The sequence below is a fragment of the Podarcis erhardii genome, assembly GCF_964252035.2.
Source record: "Podarcis erhardii genome assembly, chromosome: 6".
NCBI classification, from domain to species: Eukaryota; Metazoa; Chordata; class Lepidosauria; order Squamata; family Lacertidae; genus Podarcis; species Podarcis erhardii.
This window is the reverse complement of record NC_138510.1, coordinates 42,996,628-43,012,405: the sequence shown is the minus strand read 5'-3', so window position 1 is coordinate 43,012,405 and position 15,778 is coordinate 42,996,628. Positions and strand designations below refer to the sequence as shown.

General features: G+C 44.7%; 1 protein-coding gene across 1 annotated transcript in view; it reads right to left on the bottom strand.

Annotated features, from left to right (window-relative positions):
* Nucleotides 1-7,955: 7,955 nt before the first annotated feature.
* PIK3C2B (phosphatidylinositol-4-phosphate 3-kinase catalytic subunit type 2 beta) overlaps nucleotides 7,956-15,778 on the bottom strand; it is a 60,125-nt gene continuing 52,302 nt past the window's right edge. Inside the window, exons 24-32 of the mRNA XM_081866302.1 lie at nucleotides 15,314-15,470; nucleotides 14,226-14,335; nucleotides 13,827-14,028; nucleotides 13,525-13,649; nucleotides 12,868-12,985; nucleotides 12,010-12,091; nucleotides 11,376-11,482; nucleotides 11,131-11,259; nucleotides 7,956-10,097 (exon numbers count right to left, since the gene is read on the bottom strand). Coding sequence (XP_081722428.1) covers nucleotides 9,909-10,097; nucleotides 11,131-11,259; nucleotides 11,376-11,482; nucleotides 12,010-12,091; nucleotides 12,868-12,985; nucleotides 13,525-13,649; nucleotides 13,827-14,028; nucleotides 14,226-14,335; nucleotides 15,314-15,470 — 1,219 coding nt within the window. The 3' untranslated portion in view covers nucleotides 7,956-9,908. The remainder of the gene's footprint in view (nucleotides 10,098-11,130; nucleotides 11,260-11,375; nucleotides 11,483-12,009; nucleotides 12,092-12,867; nucleotides 12,986-13,524; nucleotides 13,650-13,826; nucleotides 14,029-14,225; nucleotides 14,336-15,313; nucleotides 15,471-15,778) is intronic.

The window sequence follows — 15,778 nt, the reverse complement described above, 5'->3', positions numbered from 1 at the left end:
CTGGCGCAGGCGGGAGATTGCATCAGCCGGTTGCTCTTCTAAATTATTGGAGGGTTATAGAAACATTCTGCAACGTTTTTGTTTTTTAAAGGCGCCTCATACCTGTTGAGGTGCAGCTTATTAGCAAAGTTCCATTCAAAAGAAATGAAGATCAAGGAGGAAGAGGAAACACCTCCCAGTTACTTACCCCAGAAATCATACTATTTAGCAGCCTTCTCCAACCCGGGGCCCTCCAGATGTTCCTGCACTACAAACCATGTCATTCCCTAAACGTCAGCCATGCTGGCCGGGGCTGATGGAAGTTGTAGTCCAAAATATATGGAGGACAACAGCTCGTGGAAGGCTGCCTTATATGTTCATAGCAAACTTGTTCTCCAGGGATGGTGCCTTCTGTAGCCAGAAACGGTACCATCCACACACAAGGTCCAAGGTATTAGCAGGCCTCGAAACCCCAAGGTTTTCAGAAGTACATAAAACCAGCCCAATGCAATGCTGGGACTGGGATAGAAAATATGAGGTGGGATGATGTAGGTAGAGTATCTTGGCTTGTGGGTATTATCAATAGGAGCACCCCACACTGCAAGGGTGGCCAGATACAGAAGACAAGCTGCCCTTGCTAAAATTCCTTCTACACAGTTGTCACAGCTGCAAAGCCTCTATCCTCTTTTGCATTTGGTCCCCCTAACTGTAATGTTTGGTTTATGTCCAACTTGTTCCCCAGATTTCAAAACATCTTACTTAGGAAGCACTGTCTGCTAATAATTGGTGGTAAACTGCCTTTGTCTAGCCAGGCTTCCCCCATCTCTGTATGAACAGCAGAAAGAAGTCAAAGCGAAACAAAAAAATGTAGAAAAGTACACTTAAGGGCAGCACAAAGATAAGGTTGCTCTGCAAACAATGATAACATACGGTTAGCTACCCCGCCAAAGGTCAGTTACGCAAGAGGAGCTAATAGAGATAAGATGACCTGGTCGCACCGCTAAGGAGCATAAAAACTACTATGATGCATCAGACTAAAGGTCCTTCCAATACAGCATTCTGTTTCCACTAGTTTGCATTTGAGAAGCTCACAAGCAGGAGGTGAAGGAAACAGCCTTCCCTTGGTGCCTATTGCTAATACAGTGGTACCTCGGGTTACATACGCTTCAGGTTTCATACGCTTCAGGTTACAGACTCCGCTAACCCAGAAATAGTACCTCGGGTGAAGAACTTTGCTTCAGGATGAGAACAGAAATCCTGCTCCGACGGTGCGGCAGCAGCGGGAGGCCCCATTAGCTAAAGTGGTGATTCCGGTTGAGAACAGTTTCAGGTTAAGAACAGACCTCCGGAACGAATTAAGCACTTAACCTGAGGTACCACTGTAACTGGTTTTCAGGAGGTGTGTTGAGGTCAGCTGCAGCAGGTCATTGGTTTAAGAAGGGTACAAGCCTTTTAAGGCTGTCATCTGTGCAAATCAGACATACTTCCACATAACCATACGGGTTGGCAACCTGTGGCCCATGGGCCACAAGCAGCCCACGGGGGCAGTTTAACCAGCCCACGAGCTGCTCATGAACTGAGCAGCCTGCTTGGCAAGTCCCCATGCACTGCGCTAAACCAGCGCAGCATGGGGACTTGCTTCTGTGGCACCAAAAATTGCATCTGCGCATGTGTAGATGCCGGAAACGACGCCTGCACATGCCTAGACGCCGGAAATCACACCATGCGCGATCCGGCCCACAGAGAGATCTCCGTGGGACTTGACCGGCCCAGGCAGGTAAAACCTTACTGACCCCTGCCATAGATAGTACGCATCCCTTTCTTGCTTCACTGGAGGAGTGTGTGTAGAAATCTCTGATATTTGCATATATGGGCTGCAGCCTACTGTATAAAGATAAGGGTCACATCCATTGCTTTGCCTGCTTCTTACCTCTTGCCACACCTACTTTTCCCTCCAGCTTTGCCCTCCCCTTGAAGTTAATTCATAAGATTCTGTTACACACCAACTCAATCTCCACAAACAGTGCAAGATTCCAGGGGTTCCAGTTGCTTACCCAGGGTTGTGTTTCCATTGGGAAGATTGAGGCACATATACTTGCACATATATCCATGCAATGCTAACTAACAGTGCACCCTTGCAGGGCTGGTTTTACCAGGAGGCAATTGCTTCAGCAGCAGATTCCAGAGGAGATGCTATGCTTCTGCCTCCCCTTCTTTAAAAATAACATAAAACAATCCAGGCAGATGTACCATTCTGACTGTGCTTCAAATATAAATATTAAAATTTATCATGCACTGGAGATTTGGTAACAGTGCAATCCTAAAATTGTCTACTCAGAAGTTAAGTCCTATTGAATTCAGTGGGCCTTCCTTTTGAGTTGACATGCATGTTGTTGTTGTTGTTTAGTCGTTTAGTCATGTCCGACTCTTCGTGACCCCACAGACCAGAGCACGCCAGGCACTTCTGTCCTCCACTGCCTCCCGCAGTTTGATCAAACTCATGCTGGTAGCTTCAAGAACACCATCCAACCATCTCATCCTCTGTCGTCCCCTTCTCCTTGTGCCCTCCATCTTTCCCAACATCAGGGTCTTTTCCAGGGAGTCTTCTCTTCTCATGAGGTGGCCAAAGTATTGGAGCCTCAGCTTCACGATCTGTCCTTCCAGTGAGCACTCGGGGCTGATTTCCTTAAGAATGGATACGTTTGATCTTCTTGCAGTCCATGGGACTCTCAAGAGTCTCTTCCAGCACCATAATTCAAAAGCATCAATTCTTCAGCGATCAGCCTTCTTGATGGTCCAGCTCTCACTTCCATACATCACTACTGGGAAAACCATAGCTTTTACTATACGGACCTTTGTTGGCAAGGTAAGTTGACATGCATAGGTTGCATTATAAAAACTGTCTTGAACCATATTTCCTCATGGTTGCTACAAAACATTTTGTTAACCACACTATACTGAGTTATCCCAGATGAAGTGATCAGCCAAGTGCTTTCTTTTAAGCATAAGTCATATTGTCATATGAGATGATTAACCAATTTTTAAAAGTTGTGGCACGTGTGCAGGTTTGAAACTCACATAGGTCATTAGTAATCCAATTACTTTAATGTTACAGGCATCCTGCTTATACAGATCATATGGTAACAACACATAGCCATTGCCTACTAACTTGTGACTGTGATCTGAAGTATTTGAAGGAACAGAATGACAAAATTTGATTCTGTTATTTACATGGTTTTAACACACACGTCTTCTTTAGGGAGCTAATTTACATGAAACTACATTACAGTGGTGCCTCGCAAGACGAAAATAATCCGTTCCGCGAGTCTCTTCGTCTAGCGGTTTTTTTGTCTTGCGAAGCATCCCTATTAGCGGCTTAGCGGCTATTAGCGGCTTAGCGGCTTAGAAAAGGGGGGGGGAGGAAAAAGACTCGCAAGACGTTTTCGTCTTGCAAAGCAAGCCCATAGGGAAATTCGTCTTGCGAAGTGCCTCGAAAAACGGAAAACCCTTTCGTCTAGCGGGTTTTTTGTCTTGCGAGGCATTCGTCTTGCGGGGCACCACTGTACAGTTGCCTGTGTTCTTTATTTTCTGCCAGGGAATCTACAACAGGCAAAAATTCAACAGGTGCAATATTCCCAATTATTTCATCTTCATGCCAAGAAATGCTATACCAGTTGATTTTCTGCCTATCATGCACCCAACCACCAAACGAACAGAAGCCTTTCCCAAAAAAAGGATGCTACTGGAGAGGCTCAGAGATAATCCAGGGTTGTTTTTACAATCTAGGATTTAGGTAAGCAAATATTTTTCTCCGTGGCCAAGTGGTCCAGTGGTTAAGGAGCTTGGCAGCATCTCTGAAGGCCATGGGTTCATGTTCTGCTTATTCTCACACTGGATGGCTGCCTCCAGTTCACTCAGAAATAAAGTGACATCTAAATTGTGCCAAATTTATCTGTATTTTGATTCCTGCATTGCAAGGGGTTGGACTGGTGAGTCCTTTCCAACTTTACAGTTCTATGATTTAGCTGCTACTCAACCTACCACAAAGGAGGCTATTAAGAACTGTAAGCATGTGTCTGATGTGCGGACTTCCTATTGGCATCTGGTTAGCCACTGTGGTAGACAGAATGCTGCATTAGATAGAACTTCAGTCCAATCCAGCAGAATTTTTCTTAAGTTCTTATGACACTGAATTAGCACCTGGGCTATTCTGAAGCAGCCCGAGTTTCCATTGCCACATAGCTATTGGAAAGTTACTTTCAGCCCCAATCTTTAATGTTGTTGTTGTTGTTCAGTCGTTTAGTCGTGTCCGACTCTTCGTGACCCATGGAGCAGAGCACGCCAGGCACTTCTGTCTTCCACTGCCTCCCGCAATTTGGTCAAACTCATGCTGGTAGCTTCGAGAACACTATCCAACCATCTCGTCCTCTGTCGTCCCCTTCTCCTTGTGCCCTCCATCTTTCCCAACATCAGGGTCTTTTCCAGGGAGTCTTCTCTTCTCATGAGGTGGCCAAAGTATTGGAGCCCCAGCTTCACGATCTGTCCTTCCAGTGAGCACTCAGGGCTGATTTCCTTAAGAATGGAGAGGTTTTATCTTCTTGCAGTCCATGGGACTCTCAAGAGTCTCCTCCAGCACCATAATTCAAAAGCATCAATTCTTCGGTGATCAGCCTTCTTGATGGTCCAGCTCTCACTTCCATACATCACTACTAGGAAAACCATAGCTTTTACTATACGGACCTTTGTTGGCAAGGTGATGTCTCTACTTTTTAAGATGCTGTCTAGGTTTGTCATTGCTTTTCTCCCAAGAAGCAGGCGTCTCTTAATTTCATGACTGCTGTCACCATCTGCAGTGATCATGGAGCCCAAGAAAGTAAAATCTCTCACTGCCTCCATTTTTTCCCTTCTATTTGCCAGGAGGTGATGGGCCCAGTGGCCATGGTCTTCATTTTTTTGATGTTGAGCTTCAGACCATATTTTGCGCTCTCCTCTTTCACCCTCAATAAAAGGTTCTTTAATTCCTCCTCACTTTGTGCCATCAAGGTTGTGTCATCTGCATATCTGAAGTTGTTGATATTTCTTCCGGCAATTTTAATTCTTGCTAGGGATTCATCCAGCCCAGCCTTTCGCATGATGAATTCTGCATATAAGTTAAATAAGCAGGGAGACAATATACAGCCTTGTCATACTCCTTTCCCAATTTTGAACCAATCAGTTGTTCCATATCCAGTTCTAACTGTAGCTTCTTGTCCCACATAGAGATTTCTCAGGAGACAGATGAGGTGATCAGGCACTCCCATTTCTTTAAGAACTTGCCATAGTTTGCTGTGGTCGACACAGTCAAAGGCTTTTGCATAGCCAATGAAGCAGAAGTAGATGTCTTTCTGGAACTCTCTAGCTTTCTCCATAATCCAGCGCATGTTTGCAATTTGGTCTCTGGTTCCTCTGCCTCTTCTAAATCCAGCTTGCACTTCTGGGAGTTCTCGGTCCACATACTGCTTGAGCCTTCCTTGTAGAATTTTAAGCATAACCTTGCTAGCGTGTGAAATGAGTGCAATTGTGCGGTAGTTGGAGCATTCTTTGGCACTGCCCTTCTTTGGGATTGGGATGTAGACTGATCTTCTCCAATCCTCTGGCCACTGCTGAGTTTTCCAAACTTGCTGGCATATTGAGCGTAGCACCTTAACAGCATCATCTTTTAAAATTTTAAATAGTTCAGCTGGAATACCATCACTTCCACTGGCCTTGTTATTTGCAGTGCTTTCTAAGGCCCATTTGACTTCACTCTCCAGGATGTCTGGCTCAAGGTCAGCAACCACACTACCTGGGGTGTATGAGCCATCTTTAATGTTAGGCAATGATAATCTCACTCTTCTTAATGTGAACCTATTTAGTACCTATGTACAAATGATCAATGGCTTGCGAATGTTCTGCAGCTTGATCCTGGATCAAACACTGCCACTGGAGACTCAAGTTTCCTCAGTGGCTACTTTTTCTAGCTACAGTTCCCTCTGGACAGATATGGCCACTGTATGTCATGCTCTGTTAACTTCCAAACTGCATTATATCAATAGACTCTGAGTGGGGCTGCCCTTGAAGATGACTCGGAAACTTAAATTGCTCCGAAATGCAGCAGCCATATTACTGGCTGGGGTTCTGTTTAGATCTTACATAACCTGTTTTAAAACAGTTGCATTGGTTGCCAGTTTGTTTTTAGGCCCAGTTCAAGGTGTTCACGTTAGTGTTTAAAGCCCTAAAGGACTTAGGTCCCTGGTAATTCAAAGACCACCTCCTCACCTACTGATCCTTGCCCTATTGGTAGTTCTGCTGCCCTCAGTAGAGGAGGGGTGGCCCAGGAAAGGGTATTCTCTGCGGTACCCTCTAGATTGTGGAACTCTCTCCCCACAGAAGTGTGCCTGGCAACCTAGGTTTCTGACAAATATAGAAGATGCACTTTTTAAAACCTGGCCGTGAGCAATGAGATGTCTGTTTTTAGGACCCTCCCTATTTCGGTCAGCATAGACAATATTGAACAAGATGCACCCAAGGTCTGACCTGGTATAAGACAGCTGCCTACGTTCCTATGACAATCGCAGTCACTGGGTGAGGTGCTGGGCAATCTTTTTATTTTCTGCTTACCCATGAATTTTTGCTTTTTGGAGATGCGATTCTGGGGCTTTTCCATTAATCTTTTCTTCATAAGCTGCCCAGGCTACAAAAGGACAGCATGAACATTCGGATAAATGTGTGAATAAAAATTGCGTTGAGGGGCATTTTGTGGTGGCCTGCCTTTAATAACTGCACAGAAGGGGGAATAGATGAAACTGCATCCTCACTACACAACCACTCTCAACACAGGTTTCCTTCCATTTGGAATCTGGAAACTCAAGTGATTCTGGCCCCCTCTTCCCAGCATGAAATCTGTGTGTATTATTTTCTAACTTACATCAAAGTGGCATGGCTTCTAACAGCCACTGTCTATGGCTATGTTTCTCCAGATTCCATCAAGCTCAGTCACTTCTCAGCACCTGCCCTTTGTACCTATGGCTGATGTGTCACTCTGGCATCATACACACTCCACAGTACTTTAAATGTATGCACTTTTGCTAATTAGGCATTGTAGGAATGTGCTGCAGTGATTATGACTGATTCAATACCCAAGCCTATTAAAGTATGTATTATCTTAACTACCTAGTAACATAGCATCGGTAACAGATTGCACGGCTATTGCAACAGCCTCGTGGCATGAATGTGCAAGCAGTGGTAACTATGGATGCTTCCAGTGTCTTTGCACTATATTACATAGGATGCAATCAGCCTGAAAAGCTATCTATTCCTGTTAGGCTTTATAGTCTCCTTTCTCTTTAAGCCTCCTACATAATTTGATTTGATACTGCAACATATACAAATACTGATAGTTTGGCCCTCTATTGAAGGGTGATTGGTCATCCTGTCAATATTTAGGCACACAGAGATACTGTTTCCCGGGTAAGCCAGACAATGGGACCACATTTCAGGTTGGTGTTAAAGCCTGCAAATGTTTTGAATCCAAATATATGGTTGAATTAAGAGAGCAAAGATGCAGAAGCCAACCTGTTATTGCAGATCCTGCATATTATCTTCTCTCTCCCAAAATGCACTGTGAACTGACTTACGGACAAAGGTAGACCAAGTGGGAAGGACTGATCAACCTGGTGCCTTCCATATTATAGGACTACAACTCCCATTGCCCTTGACCAGTGGCCATACTGGCTGTGGCTAATGGTAACTTGTTTTCAAACATTGAGTATGGAAAACTAAAGGTCAAATGCCTTCTCTGAGCTGCTCAGTCATTACTTTTCTAGCCAGCCCAAATGCAGCATCCTGGCCAAGCATCAACTTACCAAAATCTATTTGGGGTTAATGATGCTGCATCTCTTTGAAAAAGTCCATGGTTGCCTTATAACCCTAACGCTGCAAAGGATGAGACGACACAGTTTCTACTGAATTCCATTTCCTTTTATTTATTTACTTCAAATAATGCCACCATTTTACAACAGAGGAAGGATCCAGGGATCTGTGAGACGCCATCTCTCCCTCGTTTCCTACAGAAGAGGTGACATGAGCAGGCCAAGGTTGTCTCATGTAGCTGCTTATCTGACTCTGAAATCCACCTGCACTTGTGCAGATTTTTAAAAATCCAAGTTTCAGGCAAACCTTGATCTAGAGAACGGTTAAAAAAACTTGGCTTATACCTCTCAGATACAATATTTTTTTTTTTTGTTCTTGAACCTGAGAAACGTTTCATCTGTACAGGAGCCCCTGCTGTAAACAAACAGCTCAGGCTAGCTAGAAGATGACGAGCTCTGAGGGAGAGGGCTAGGCCCAATGGTGCAAGGCTCCTGTCTGAGATGGGAAACATCTTCCCCTCCATTTTGAAGTGCTCTCTTTTTCATTCAAGGAGGCAAATGGCAACCCGCAAACAGGACATCCTTTAAGAATGATTCTTAAAAGAGAGAGAAAAACGATCCAACAACACACATTCTGGTCTTTATATAATTGCAAAGAGACAAAGGTTTAAAAGGTGGCTATTCCCCCTCCCCACCTTTCTATTTTTTTTATTTTACACATGTTTACTTCTCAAAGGAAAGTCTACAAAGGAACAGCTCATGGCCACCTGGCCTACAAAAGGCATTGCAGGGCAGTGGGTGTATGCAAAGGTTTCAGTAAGTCATGGGTGCTCAGTGGCAAAATGCCAGGTAACCTTTTAACCGGGTTTCCAGCTAGTTTGCCTTTTCCTTTGCCTCCCACCCGCTAGCTCAGAAGAAGAGCCTGCGGTGACACTGAAGATGAGAATCCTGAAAAGGCTTTAAGTATTCACTAATGTAATCTGGTTTCAGGCAACAGGAAAGAAATGGCCGTACACAGGAAACTGTCACAGAGGCGGGTTGGCTAATTCAAGGAACCCATTTTCCAAAGTCACAGCTTGGGAGAAGCGAGACCAGGAAAATCGCTCTGATTCCAAGATGCAGCGTAACCGTATCTAATCAGTTCCAGCTCCTCAGACTGGCCAGATGTGCAAAAGGCAATTCAGTTCAGTCAAGCAAGGAAGTAAGGTGGAAATATCACACAGCTCTTCAGATAGCTGCTATGCCCAAGGCCTTAGTAGGTGTTTAGAATCAAGAGGAATATGGTTGCCTTTTGCCTCCTAAGACAAGTCTAAATGTTAGTCCAAGAGAGCATGCCTTTTAGGTTACATCTCCAAGCAGGAAATCGAGAACTGTAAGCTCTTCACATATATACATTACATAGCTCTCCTTTGGAAGCAAATTCTCCAAGATGGCTTGAGTTGGACCACACCAGCTCCTGTCCCAGAGATAAGGATTTCATCTACCATTTATATCCACCCCAAACATTTCCCCTCCCGCCCCTCAAATTCTTATGCACACATTCCTTTATTTACTTAAAACAACAACAAACAACAACAACAACTTTTGAGAAAGTCCAGCAAGAATCTCACTGATGATATATCCTGCCTAGAAAAGCTCCTTCTCAGCATGTGCTCCTATGTCCCATCTGGACTGAAATCATTTGTTAATTTTCTTAAAAAATTAAAATATCCCAAAGAGGGGGGTGCCCCCTATTATTTCGCCCCCCATAAGTCATTGCTCCCTTGACACAAGGAAAATGTATAAAAAGGAAAGTCTATGGCAGCCATTTTAAGTCATAAATGAATTTCCTATCATGACTCCACCCCAAAATGCTCACTCTCCACAGGAAATTAACCCTTCATTTGCAGAGAAACTTAACATCCGTCCGTCCTTATTTGCAGGAAACTAAATCCTGTCAGATACACCAGGATAGAACTCCTGGAACATGCACCAATTCCCAGGGACTCCCATGGGGCCAGAGTGGTTCCAAAGACACAGCGACTGCCTTGCTGCTCCTCTTCACATGGTCCCGTGACTCCTAGAGCCCAGTTCAAACCAGCCCATCTTCTCCTGTGTCAGATCCAGGTCCCGCAGTCGGATAATGACCTCCCCAAGGAGGATGTTCTCCCAAAAGCCCTCTTCACTCAGGACACTCAGATGAAGTTCCCGCTGGTGGAGGTCTCCTTTAGGAATCCCATCATAGACAAGCTGAAAGATACAGGAAGTTTCAGGACATGAGCTAAAACTCATTCACACTCTCCTTAGAAAGGTGGAAGAAGTAGTTGCCTAGAACAGCAGTCTCTGGCCTCTATAGCAGAAGGCCAGACTATAGTAATTCTGTGTATTCTTCAGTAATATGTATGCATCTTAATGCAGACACCTGTCTAGTATATATTTTTTTCTAGCATTTAGACCTAGGGTAGAAATTTGCCAGAGAAATTGGAAAATGATAAATGCACACATGCACACACATATAATACAGAGTCTTTAAACTTGAACTAATTCAACTATGACAGCAGTCTTGATAGGATTTTTAAATAAAGGAGGGGTGTTTAACCCCTGGCCCAGGAGCATGGCCTGGCCCCAAGTAAATTCTGACCTCCCCAAGACTCCCAAATTTGACAGCAATGACAAAGGGTGGAATTAAAAGCAGACAGTGCTAATGTAGGTGGTTTAAATCTCTCTGCCCACCCCAATGCCCCGATGGGGAAGCAAACCACCCCTCCCTAACCTGCATGTGTGAATTTACACAACTGAGTGTATGGGATGTCCACATCCCCTGCTGGCATGCTTCTGCCAGAGGATTGGCCAAGGGTGAAGGTGGATCTCAAGCCAACCCCTGTGGGAATATGGTCATTTGTCCATATGAAATCATCCTTGCAATAATAAACTTTTGCCCATGCTCTTATGGACAAATGACCATATTCCCACAAACCCCCCCACCCCCGCCTTATATTGTAAGGCTATATTGTAATAAATTGTCCATGCTGCCACTCCATAGCAACATTAATAGATTTCCAAGAGATGTATAATGGAGAATCAGTTCATACTGTCCCCTACCCTGCAATACATTAACTCAATACATTAACTGGCCTTTTTTTTTTTTTTTTTTAGCAGCTGGATCTTTCACGAAAGAATGTTGGTTTTCATATCTAATTAATTGTTGGATAGCAACTGTGGGTCGGAGGTTTCCCACCCACCCCTGCTTTAGCCTGTAAAAACAAGGAGTACAGCAGCACACCATTTCGTTGTAAGTAGGGTTGCATGTTTTTCTAGCGACTTTTGTTTTCCTCTTGGTGGTTTTCTGGGGATCGGGCAGAAGGTAGATCTTAACATACGGGTCGGGATCACTGCCATCTTGAATAGGCTGCTGGAAGAGAGAAAGTCAAGCCCAGTCATCAGTTGTTTGCGCCACATCAGGCTGCAGAGATTTGAAAAGTTTGGCCAGTGGCTGCCACTGGGAGATAGACACAGTTCAGCACTTACCAGGCCTCGGATATGCATCACCATGATAAACAGCTTGTTGTTCTTGTAAGAAACAGACAGCTTCACCTCCCCACCCAGTTTTCCAACAGGTTGGGACCATGATGCATCTAAGAATAAGGAACAGGGAGCAGTGTTGGCATGGAAAACTACCATGTCTACTGGCAAAAAAAGAGAGGAAAGGCACTACATCCACAGTAAACAGGCGTTAGCGCCTTTCCATAAAGGCCATCCTCTGGAAAACTTACTATTATTTTTTAAAATAAAAAATACAAACAAAAACAATAAAATCAAAATCAGTACTATATTATGCCTCTGTTGAGCTTTATCCTGTTTTAATTAATACAACATAACTCCTCTACACTACCCTATACCTGCATAACATAGTTTAATGACCAGTCTTACAGCACCATTCTGAACCTCCTGACACAAACTTCCAGCCTCCATTGAATAGGCAGATCCCTTCCATGTGCCCAGCACTTTCATTTTATGTGCCAAAGAATGAAGCTGTGGCTATGATCGACTTCACTCCAAGGCAGCTGCATGAGAGCATTGCCCTCCCTCAGTACTGGCCAGCATGCAGAGCCAGAGTGTTGAAGCAGATAAGTCCTGCTGCTTGTGTCCTACCGATATTTACCAGGCAGTTTGGGTGCTGGATTGGTGCCTGCAGCAACTTCGTCCCTTGGGAGGGGGTGGAAAAATGTGTACACCAGGTCACACTGCAAGAGAAGTACACCATCAGGCCACAGTTTTACTCCAGTAGCAAGTCACCTACTTTTGATATGCCCTCTGACATGAAAAGAGAAGCTTGGTTGGGCATGTTGCTTCAATTCACATAATAACTTACTTTCATAAATAAGCTAATTATTTCTTAGGCCTTCAGCTATGAAGACTCCTGCAGTTCCTTACTTGTTTAGAATGGTTATGAGCAGGCATAGGCAAACTCAGCCCTCCAGATGATTTGGGACTACAATTCCCATCATCCCTGGCCACTGGTCCTGTTAGCTAGGGATCATGGGAGTTGTAGGCCAAAAACATCTGGAGGGCCGAGTTTGCCTATGTCTGGTTATGAATCTTAATACTACAGTAGCACATAACCTCAGTTATATAGATGGGAGAACCAGAAAACGTAACAGGTAAACCAGTTTGCACACCCAGAGGCCATCAGAACACACCCTTGATATTCCTTACTCTCAGCTCAGTTTTTGATACTATACTTACCAAGCAAGTTCTCTTGCCTCCCATGTGCTGAGTGTTCTCCAGCAGTGGTTAAAGAAGGTCCCTTGATTTACATGTAGGCAAGGACAGGGAATGCTATCCAAAGCTTCCATATGTATTAACAAAGCTTGCTAAAGAGGAATGGCAAAAAGTGTGGAATAATTCCAGGGTCAGGCTTCTGCAGAAGCACTTAGATCAAACTATTCTACACTGCTGTGTCTGCCTGCAGTTCATCCTAAAGGTCTTGGCTAATGCTACCTCGCTCCTGCCTATTTACCTCGGCCACCTCAGGAGCTGCATGGATCAGATGCCAGATGTAGCCATTCAGTTCTTCTCTCCTCCTCTCAGCCACTGCTTCTCCTCGTGAGCGTCCAATCACAAACCTGCTAGGAAAGCTGGACAATTTGGGGAGGGTGGGAGGGTAAAGAAACAGTTAGGTGCTGGGCCCCATCTATCAATGAAAAGCAAAATCTCAACTGAAGAAGGTCTGCCAAATTTCTTTGCTCCCGGCTGCAACAGTACACACAAATAATTTTAAAAAGGATTTCTTCATGTAACACGGATAGCGGCTGTCAGACGGATCCATTTGGAGTGTTTCAGAAACGAAACTTTTGGTTAACATCATGTGATGAGGACCATTCACACACAAACAATTAAGCACACATATAATTTTGAGAAGATAGTCTGCTGTATCACACCCACTGGATCACTAGCCAATCTGGTGAAAAAGATTATTTCGGTTAAATGTGAACAAAATCCAAGTGCTGAGACTTCATAAGAAAACATAATTTTAGTGCACAAAATCAGGGGAGCATAAGCAAGTTTCCGGGAAATGAATACAAAACTAGTCTTCAAAGGTTTGCGATTCTTACAGAGGGTGTGCAGAGCAGAGTGTCAAAAGAAAAAAGGAGTTTGTAAACCAAACGGGACTAACCTGGGGAGATGCGAAGAGGGGAAGATGAGGCGCATCTTGTTGTGCAGTTCCTGGAACTCTTCAAAGGTACGCTGGATGTAGGTGACTTCGGAGGGGTTCTCTCGCTTCACCTTCACAATGTATATCTGCAAGGCAGAGAGGGAAGCAGTCCTTATGGTTCAGCAGCACCTTCTGGAGATGATGCTCCAGCATGCAGCACAACCTGCTCTTGCGCTTTGGCGCAGCCATATGCTAGCTTCCCTAACACTGCCTCCACCACACTGACCACCTGCTGCACCAAAATGCCTGTGGAAGGGACTCACAAAGCCCTTGCTGGGATTGAAGACTTTTTCGTGACGGCAGAGGAAGACATCAAGGATCCGGCTGGACGTCTTGATCGTGTGAACACGGGGGGCAAAGGAGAGCACCGGTCGGGAGTCGGAGCCCGCAAACTTCATCTGTGCCAGATTGTGAATGAAGAAGTTGAGCTTTGTGGCTACACTGCCGAGGCTGGACTCTATCAACCTGCACAAGAGGATAAAACATCTGGTTTGTGGGTTGCCATAGAAGTGACTGGTCTACCCCCTGCATTTTCAAAGACTACAGCAGACCTTTCAAAGAGGACCCTGAGAACCAAGATTTCTCTGTGGGAGTAGCTTGGCACACCAAGGTGGCTCCTGGCTTCCCCTTCTACCTCTCCCAGCCATCAGGATTCCTCTTACCTGGTGAAATAGGTGGTGGCATCTGCCTCAGAGTCCTGTGGTCTCAATGCATCATAAACATACTTTAGGTCTTCAAGGTCAGAAAGCTCAGGGATCCCACACGACAGCATCTGGGCACCAAAGAGGCCACGGATTAGCACCAGAAAAGAAAGAAATGCAAACACTCCAGACGTGAGCTGTGGGGATTTCATGGATTCTGGAATGTGCCACATGCTAACTGGATTTCTCAAAACCCTCAGTTTTCTTTCAAAACACAGGAAAGGCAAGTTCCCAACCCTTTTAGTTATGGTACATATCTGCAAGCAATGTCTGCTGCAGTCTCAGGAACAAAAAGGGGTCTTTGGCAATTCAATAGTTGGAGACAGGCTTTTGTGGTTGATGCTCGGCTTGTGTCCTTATCCCAGCAGTTGGAGGGGAGGGGGAAGCACTACGATTATTACTTATTTTTTACTAGAACTGGTTGTTTTTGATGTAAAAAAAGTGGACATTTTTTATTTCACTATAAGCTGACAAAACCACACATGCAGGGCAGTGAGAGCAGCAAATAAACAATGACTTGTGTGAAAGTAAGCCGGAGTTTGGTGTTAGCTTGCTGATCTTAACTATGGGTTTACTTTTATGTGTGAATCCAGACATTGGTCTGGTTCATACAACATGCTAAGTCAAACCTTAGCTCAGCTTGACCGTAGGCACATGCGGCTCCTCATCCAAGGAGCAGCAAAGCAGCAACAAGTTCCTATCTGAGAGCCTACACGTTTGTGTGCTGCATTTGCAAAGTGATTTTTGCTCTTACACAGACAAATACTTAGCCTATACCCTTTCCTGGTTTGGATACAAAGAAGGTCTGGATATAGACTGAGAAGGTTCTGTCATGGGGGAACTGCAGGCTTGGAAGAGAGAAGGCAGTTCTTTACTCCTCAGGTCAAGTTTGATGGTCACCATTGTCTCTGTCTCCCTATGCAAACCCTCCAAGCTCCTGCAAAGATCAGCTGGAAATCTTTTCAGTAATAGCCATGATGCACTGTCTGGACAAATGCACTGCTACTGGAGAGCAGAAGCAGCAGAAAAGTAGAAACTGGGTGTCTCACCAGGCCCAAAAGGTTGAGGAAGAGATGGGTATGTTTGCGGATCAGGTTGTAGGCCTGGCAGCAGAGATCTACAAAGTCATGGAAGCGGCTGGAGGGCTTGTCACCGCCGTTGATGACATAAGCCATGTCTGATGTGAAGACAAATGGAGCTCGGTCCCTGTACAGAAGAAATGTGCAAATGCCACAGTGATGTGGCTAATCCCAGGGACAAAAGAGTCCCTATGCTTTCATTTCCGAACATACCTTAGTTGACCCAGAGAATACTAGATCCCATTAGATCCACACACAACACTGAAGGACTTTGGAACAAAAGCCACATGCTTGGTATCAACAGCAGGAAAAAGCTTGAACGCATTTGACAGATAATGGGTTTTGTATTCACTGAACAAGGGCATCACAATGTGGAAACCGATAAGCCACATTCCACCAGCAGCCTGCTCCACCAAGAACGTTTTGAAACAGGCT